At 34.5% G+C, this 8,946-nt stretch overlaps 1 protein-coding gene across 1 annotated transcript; it reads left to right on the top strand.

Annotated features, from left to right (window-relative positions):
• The first annotated feature begins 882 nt into the window (after nucleotides 1–882).
• Nucleotides 883–8,074, top strand: LOC132280012 (uncharacterized). Its single transcript, XM_059782114.1, has 14 exons — nucleotides 883–958; nucleotides 1,146–1,239; nucleotides 2,499–2,782; nucleotides 3,452–3,525; nucleotides 4,105–4,264; nucleotides 4,396–4,420; nucleotides 4,588–4,677; nucleotides 5,026–5,197; nucleotides 5,283–5,356; nucleotides 5,868–5,937; nucleotides 6,791–6,862; nucleotides 6,930–7,063; nucleotides 7,462–7,535; nucleotides 7,686–8,074. The coding sequence occupies exons 3-14, from the start codon at nucleotides 2,593–2,595 to the stop codon at nucleotides 7,742–7,744; spliced, it is 1,194 nt and encodes a 397-aa protein (XP_059638097.1). The 5' UTR covers nucleotides 883–958; nucleotides 1,146–1,239; nucleotides 2,499–2,592; the 3' UTR covers nucleotides 7,745–8,074.
• Nucleotides 8,075–8,946: the final 872 nt, after the last annotated feature.

Below are 8,946 nucleotides of genomic sequence, written 5' to 3'. Positions count from 1 at the left end.
CCTACCTCAATGGAAGTAAAAATCCCAAAAATCTCCAAATCCAAGCCCTAATTTCAGAATCCCTAGGCTTGGCTAAATGATATTTGGCTCCTATCAAATTGAAGGCCTCGAACTCTCCGACTTTGCTTCATAAAGTTCTATCAAAATTCCAAACAAGTAAAGCTAGATCAAGCCTTGAAATTGCAAAAAGAAAAAAAGAAAATGAAACTGCCAAGAGGAAGAGTGATGCAGTAGAGAGAGAAACCAATAAGTCTGTGTAATGGCCTCATGGCAAGTTTAATATATTGGTGGGGCCACTTACCTTTTGAAATAAAATAATTATCTTATAACTTTAATATATATGTACATATATATGTATATATATATAAAATCATAACTATTACAGTGGGGGTCTAATTTTATTTTGGAAAATAATATTTAAGTGGCTTTAAAGATCAAAAGTTTGTATATAGTAATGATAAGAAGTTTGATAGTGGGGCAAATTTGATTCATTTTATATGAGTAAGGATTGCCGTGAGAAATATTAATAACATCGTGGTAACATCAACTACCATTCACATAAATATTATGTAAAACTCAAGTGAATGTATTTAATGACTAATGATGTAATTTTTATTTTATTGCTATTTGACAGTAATAACAGTTTTATTGTGGTTGTGTAAATGATATATAATTGCAAAAAAAAAAAAAAAAACTACCAGTATATAAGTCAGTAATTTTTTTGGTGTTACTTGTATTAATATAAAATGAATGATGACTTGAAATAGCACTAAGCCACTTAATCATAGTTTTAAGCATTTTTTGCCGTTAATAAGCCATTTATTGTGACCACGCGCATTGATCGTCTCCGTCCACTAATTGCTTTGAAGAGATACCTATTATTGTGTTTCGACAAATCACCTGAAGCGGAAACAGAAAGCTTCGGCGGGAAAAAAAGAAGATGAAGCCAAGCAACAAAGTAATGCTCCATAAAGCAAATCTCTCTTTTTTTCTCTCACTCTATATACACGCGCATATATATATATATATATATAAGCAAACTACTTTAGAAAATAAAAACAGAAACAAAGAAAGATAAAGAACAAACAAGACAGGAAAAATTAAAATTCTCTCTTTCTTTGTTGTTTTCTTTGTGATGGTAAAAGGTATCGAAAGAGAAAGAGTGTTCTGTGAGCTTCTGTAGGAAGAAACTCATTTGTGGGCTTTAGATCTCGAGGCCTTCATCGGTATTCTTCTCAGGTATGTCTTCAACAACTCTCATCACATATTCAACATTTCTATATATTTCAATCTTGAATGTGCTATTGTTATTATTATGACATTATTATACATATATATATATATATATATATGTATGTATGTATGTATGTTCATGAAACTATTGAATACGTAATTGATCTGTTTGATTATTTATCTGTGTCTATGTTCTCTATTCGCGCCTATAAGACTTGATTACAACTTGAATGTAGAGAGATTGGTCCTTGGTATGGTAATATAGGTATATACATTCAAAATTGGTATTGTGGAGGATGTTTTTGAGGCATTATTCATATGATTGAAAGTGTATTTATTTATGGTCCCTGATTCATCAAAATTCACCAATCCTTATATTTTTATGCTAAATTTTACTAGATTATCAAGGAAAATATAGGATTTTTCTTCTTCATTTATGCTCAGTTTTGGTCTACCATAATTGTTTCTTTCTCCAAAGAGCAAAGCAAAATAAGCACTCGTTAGTGAAAACTGTCCAATCTATGACCAATTAAACCCTAGTGTTTATTACATTGATGTTCCGAAAAGAAATTGATGCGTCCTTGAGGGAACAGCCTTCAAGAAAATTATTTAAGAGTTTTGCCATGAGGAGGAATTGCACTGAAGGAATTATTTGCTTTGATAATGTCAATATTGTTGTGCTAACTCTAGACAAGTCACCTTCTACAGTACTATGATGCCCTGCAACATATTGTATATCCATAAAAATTTATAATTTTCTAAATAAATGAATGTTTGAGATTTTCATTTTTTGTCCACTTTGATCACCTGAAGTGAATTAGAATTAAGATCCAATTACTATGACTTGCAATTGACAGAATTGACACTCTTAAAAAGAATTTTGTCAAATCTATTTTTCTTGTATCTCCGCATTTGTCACAATTCATGAGAAACACTTGCCAAAAAAATACCGATACACACACATGGCCAAGTGTTACTATAGTGAAGATCTTATAAGTAGATAATATCCATTTATAGCGTCACTCTGTTTAGTAGTGAGGTGATGTGAAATGCTCCTTTACAATCCCAAGGAATCTTTATGTGGGGCTTTGTTTTCTGATTCATATAAAACACACTGGCTGAAAATACTTAATTAGTTCCAGTTTTAGCCCTTTAAAGTTTGACTCATCACGGTTGACACAAGTCACTCATTTCTTGAACATTGTCGCACTTAGCAAAAACACTTCATTATGTCCTGCTTAATATCATTGTTGCATGAATTGCAGATGAAGAGGAGCTAGTGAAATGAAGTTCACTAGCTCTTTACTCCTCCATTGATCCTCTCTGTCATAGACGACTACTGCAAAAATTGAAGCTGAAATGGAGGGCACCACAAACAATAGTATTGATCGGTATGCCAAGCTCATGAAGGGCTCTTGGTTCAGTCAATTCTATTATGGCTCCAACCCTTGGATGGCCAGATATGTCTATGGCCTAATGTTTCTCATTACAAATTTGCTTGCATGGGCTGTTCGGGATTATGGTCGGAGTGCCTTGACTGAAATGGAGAGTAAGACTGATTAAATTCTTGAATTTGTGCATTTACTTTCTGCAACTTAACAAAGAGAGCTTAATCATTTTGAAAACTAGTAGTAGTACAGTCTGTTAGTTGTCATCATACTACTTCAGTTCAGGTCTTACTACCAACAAGTGGATTCTGTCTCCGCCTACTAATTACAGCTAACAACTTGTTGACAGCCCACTAAAGAAAGTTACTAAGTACCTTGAATAGTTCTTTTTTTTTTTTTCTTTCTTTTTCTTTTTCTTGGAAGCTAATCAAGAGAGCCAAGGGTGCCTTTAGACGTGTCTTACAAGTTCGGTGGCTCCATTGTAATTTACTTAGCATGTAGAGATTAAGATCTATAATTTGCATTGAACATAGAGAAAGAAAAGGAAAAAATGGGCCACCGCTAGAAGTTTCTTGGATCAGTTTTAGGATTTTATGAAATGCCTTTCTTTTAGACTTCTTAAGAAACTTATATTTTCTTCCAAAAGCCTTTTCACAAATACAATAACCAGCCAGCATTTTGTCATGTGAATTTTGTAGTTACAGTAGAGCTGCCAGAGTCTGACCTGAACCATGAAAGTTTTTGTCTCCATTTTGTCAATGAGACACCAGTAAATAAATTTCCAGACTATAAATAATATGTGATGCTAATATGACTTGATATGGTTACAGGGCTGAAAGGATGCCACGGCGGCAAAGACTGTTTGGGCACGGAAGGAGTTTTGCGAGTGAGCATGGGATGCTTTGTATCCTTCCCATTTTTGTTTAGTTCTTAGTAATATGAGTTTTTCAGTAAAATAGTTGACCTCAATTTATCCCTAGGTGTATGAGACCTCTTCTAGAAGAGGTTTCCGTGTACAGTTTAGGACAGAAAACCACATTTTCGGCAGGAATAAGTTATAAATATCATGGTTTACAATTAGATTTTCAAACGAAAATGTGACAATTGATTGAATTCTTTTTGCACTGATAGTGAGAACATAGAATGTATATCAAGGTATATATTCTTCTATATATCAAATTATTTTTCTAGGAGAGGAGTTTCAAGCCGTTATTGGAGTTCTTACATGCGGTGGAGTTTTGACCCATGAAAATTAAGAAAGAAGTGATCATTGCTACACTGGGAAAGAATACAATTCAAGTACTATATATATTTGACTTATAACTGGCTTGGTTGAGTTTCAAGTCCACATTTCTGTACGGATAGGAAAATTATGGTTCCTTTAATATGTCACTGAGCTTTATGTCAAATTGTCGGATTAGTTACTGCTAAAATCTTCCATTTATTTGTAGTTAAATCAGAGTGAGCCTTAATAGTATATTAGACATTCTATTTCACTATGTTTCTTTCTACAGCTGGTACATCTAAATTAAATGAATCTAGAGAATTGTGGCATTCTGGATGGTGGACTGCCAAGGTTCTCTTAATGATTGCACTTGTCGCGCTGCCTCTTTTTGTTCCTTCAGCCATTATTCAGCTTTACGGTTAGTGTAATTCAGTCTTCTTACAACATTGCAGTAATTATTATTTCCTTTTTGTGTTTCAGTTATAAGATATCATAATTCTTATGGCTTCAGATTATTTAGCACACCACTGATGCATCATGTTTTGGCAGGGGAAATTGCACATTTTGGCGCTGGGTATTATTGATTCCTCTTATATTCTTTTGTCTTTAAATCATGCATAAAATAATGCTTTCAGTAGGAACTAGTTCTGGAAGTTTAAATGAAACCTTTTGTATCCTTGTCCAGTCCATAAAGTTGCCTGAAGCCTTTTTGTTTCTGATCTTTTTCACAATTCTTTACAGGGTCTTTCTACTGATTCAGCTAATTAGCATAATCAGCTTCATTAGATGGCTGAATGATTGTTGTCAGTCCGACAAACATGCAGACAGATGGTAAATGTCTTCTCATTTTAACTGTTATGAACATAAATCTTCTTTGCTTTTCCGCTTAATACAAACAGTATTATTAGCATGCAAACAAATTCAGGCAACCGAGACTGTATTTAAGCCTTATTTGCCTGGGAATTAGCAAGGGACAACCTGTCACATTCCACATTGGGCTTATCTGACCCAAGTGATAGGTGCCTAGATTGCCTAAGTAAGCAAAAGAACGCCTACGCAATTTTCTGATAGATCTTTTTGAAACACATAACAATTTCTCTGTACACATTATCCAGTTATAATTTATCTGGAATTGTTACTGATTTTTTTTTTTTTTTTTTTGAAAAAATTGCATCACAGCCACATCTATGTAATGTTATTAGCAACTGGTGCATATGTCGTATGTATACTTGGGATCATTTTGATGTACATTTGGTATGCTCCAGAGCCATCATGTCTTCTCAACATTTTCTTCATCTCCTGGACACTAGTACTCCTCCAACTCATGACCAGTGTCTCCCGCCACCCGAAAGTAAGCTTATTCACAATATTTTCCTGTTCATTCATGTTCTGAGATAATTTCATATATATAAATGCATATATATTTCCTGAAACAGGTGAATGCTGGCTTCTTGACTCCAGGGTTTATGGGGCTTTATGTGGTATTCCTCTGTTGGTCTGCCATTAGAAGGCATGGTCTCTAATTTTTTATATTTTCTGTCATACTCAATAATTTTACTGCTTTTCAATCTGCATTCTACCCTTACCATGTAACTACAGCAAACTAAATTCATTGATTAAATGGAAAAAAAGAAAGAGAAGAGGGTCCCACTTTTACCATTACTCCATATCATTTAACTAAAGTGTCATGTTGTTGTCCCTAAATGGTATTGCTATGAGTCACCAAGTGCAAAAGCAGATTTCCTTGCCCTTACCAACTTTTAGAGATTTGCACTTGCTGCAAATTGTGCATGCATTACCTTGTGTATTTGTCTTCCTACATCTACTTGCCTTTCCCCCCAAATCAAAGGTTAGATATTGAAGTTCATTTAAATATGAAATGAACAGTTGGTCAAAATATTATTACTATGTTACGACAATTTAAATTGAACTGATTTGATTTCTCAGCTTGGTTCAATTTCTTTGTTTGTAGTTTCATCTTCAACCAACTTTCATAACTAATCACATCTTTATGTTCACAGTGAGCCACCAGAAGAAAGATGCATCAGGAAGTCGGAAGCTGCAGTCAAGGGAGATTGGCTTACCATCATAGTAATATTTTGGATTGCTTAATAATCTTTAATGTTTTGTCTATAAATATTGAAGGGGAAATTTTTTGAAAGTGTAAACTCATACTAATCTATATATATTTTTATTTTTATTTTTATTTTTATCTTGGCAAGAAACTCACTCACCCACATACCCGACTTGAACCCTCAATCTCTACTTTCGAAGTAACACTAGACTACAGCCCGCCCTTGGTAACTTTAATAATCCTTTTTGGTTACATTTGGTGCATTTCAAGGGATATCTCAACCTTTTGTTTGCGAGATAGATGTACTCTTTCCCAATTTTCTCAAAGAGGAATGTCAATGTTCACAACTATTGAATTAGATTGCCATTTGTTTCCTAATATATACAATATAAAGTTACCATTTTAACGTCATTGATTCTTGTCTAACATCATGTTCCATGTGGTATATATAGTTGATTATGTTGCTCGTTATATAGATTTTGACTAAAATATGAGTGGAATGCTAAAGTCACACTAAAGCACCATTTGTTGTCCTTTTCATCCAAGTTACATGAGAAAGCCATTGTCCAGTGTGGGCTCTGTTGATTGATGCTGGGAGGGTTAGACTTGGCACAGATCTAACCTTTGATATTATTGCACAAAGTGACTGTCCTCGAAATTTTCCTATCACACTAATCACTGACCCCCTTTTTCTTTAAGTACACCATTTAGAGTAGTTCTTTGTGAGAGAGTAGAATTTATGTCAAACCTTGAAGTCAATATAGTTTTCTAATCACAACCACGTTATTGAAACTGTAGTTGACACAGTTTTTGTTGCAAAGTATTTGGATTTCTTTTCCCAGAATAATGATGGATCTCTCATCTCTGCAGAGTTTTATTGTTGCGATGGTCGCAATAGTTATTGCAACGTTTTCAACAGGCATTGATTCCAAATGCTTTCAGGTTTATCTCACTCAACCTCTTACAGTTAGCTAGACATGTTCACAAAATGTACTGACATCTGGTGCAGTTCAGGAAGGATGAAAAACAGGAAGAAGATGATCTTCCATATGGTTTTGGCTTCTTCCATTTTGTTTTTGCCACAGGAGCCATGTACTTCGCAATGCTTTTGATTGGTTGGAATATGCATCATGACATGAAAAGGTAAGTACTCATTTTTTGCAGAATTCTTCTTTTTGATGGGTGCTTTTCAGAGGGAAAACGCTTTAAAAACATTCCTTTTATACAGACATTTTATCCAAATGGTGTGGCAGTGATAATTTTGCAATTGATTGCCAATTTGATAGTCCATTTTTCTAAAATGAGCCAAGTTATTCTTTATAGAGTTTTCTGGTACGAATTCTGTAAATAGAAAGAAAGGACAAAACCCAAAGTTTCAGAAACATGCCTTGAGGATCTGATCACTTTGCAAAATATGTCTTTGACAACAAGTTCATGAATGATAAGCAACTCTGAGAAGAAAGAAAAATAATTGAAAAATAACATTTTGAAAAATGGCAAGACTTCTTACCTAAATAGGAATATAATTGACCTCTTTGCAGGTGGACAATTGATGTGGGATGGACCAGTACTTGGGTCAGAATAGTAAATGAATGGCTGGCGTTCTGTGTGTATGGTAAGTACCTAACTGAAACTCAAATTCACATAAAATTCAAGAACTCGTCTCAACAGTTCTTGTATGTATGTTTGATTATGTCATTTTGGAAGTACAAAATGGCGTAGACTACCGAGACTACTTAAAGAAAATTATAATTATTTTTTGCAGTTTGGATGGTGGTGGCTCCAATCATATGGAAAAGCAGACAAACAGCTGAACCGGTATAAGCAGTCCAAAGAAAAAAGATTTTCTGAGATTGCCTCACTAATCTGTTGTGCATGTGGTAGTCCTCCATCTCAAGCATGTGCAAAGCAAAGAGCCTTCAGGATTTCAGGACTCATCAACAACTATATACCAGTACTGACCAGATTTGTTGCATTTCTAAATGAAATAAATGTCGCATCCTACAGCTCTTCACACTACATTCTTCTCATCTCTGTCTATGTAGACAATAGTCATTCATACCTGTAAATATTGTAGTTAAGAAACATTCATGGAACTTAAAAATTTATCCTTATATATAAATTAACAGTTATGATTTTGAGTAATGTCTCTCTCTCACCTCATGCCTGTAATTGTTATTCATCACTTAGAACAAGTTTAATGCTCTGATGAAGAACTGGAATTCCACAAAGTATTTGCTTGAGTAGTATCTCTTTCACCTTCTAAAAGAGTAGGCTAGGATTTAAGTTCCTATCGGGACAGAGTGGATGTTCTGCAAAATTGAGGAAATTACTAAAAACCTTTGAACCATTGCCAAGACAACATCCTATTTTGCATTGCAAGAAGGCACACTTAGAAAAGCTCATAGAATTTGACAAAGGATGACCTTTTTTTTTATTTTTTTTATTTTTCCAAACACGGCATTTTGTACACTTCAGACATGGTTCGCAATATCGGTTATGGTCGCGGTGTAACGGACTCGGACAAGTTAATGTAAACTGGCCAGGTGGCGTATCGAACTTGAAAAAGGATAACGTATCGGCCAATACGTCACATATCGGAGGATATGGCGAACCACGACTTCAAATAATGAAGAACAAACATCCTAATCGAAACCATATATCCATGTTTATCCTAAAACATGCATCTTGGGACCACTAAAGATAAGGAAGTTGAGAACCTTATCAACACAAGTATCACCTGATTTTCTGGGAAAGCATGCTACCAATTGACACACATGGTATATGGCATCAGGTATCACCATGAGATGATAAAAAGGCATAATATCAAAATATATATAGATATACCTAGAACTTGCAATGGATTTCGCATGGTCAATCTGAACCAATTCCAGCAGATACACGGCTTTGTAAAGATTAGACATCTCTATTGTCTTAGTTCTACCTGTACGAACTTGATGATCACAAATCAGGATTCCTTGCATATTCGAGGACACTATCACTCATGCTTGTTCCAACTATCAAAC

The sequence above is a fragment of the Cornus florida genome, unplaced genomic scaffold, assembly GCF_030987335.1.
Source record: "Cornus florida cultivar Cherokee Brave unplaced genomic scaffold, ASM3098733v1 CherokeeBrave_3.0.0_Hap2_Chr10, whole genome shotgun sequence".
Taxonomy (NCBI): domain Eukaryota; kingdom Viridiplantae; phylum Streptophyta; class Magnoliopsida; order Cornales; family Cornaceae; genus Cornus; species Cornus florida.
This window is presented reverse-complemented; position numbering and strand designations above follow the sequence as displayed.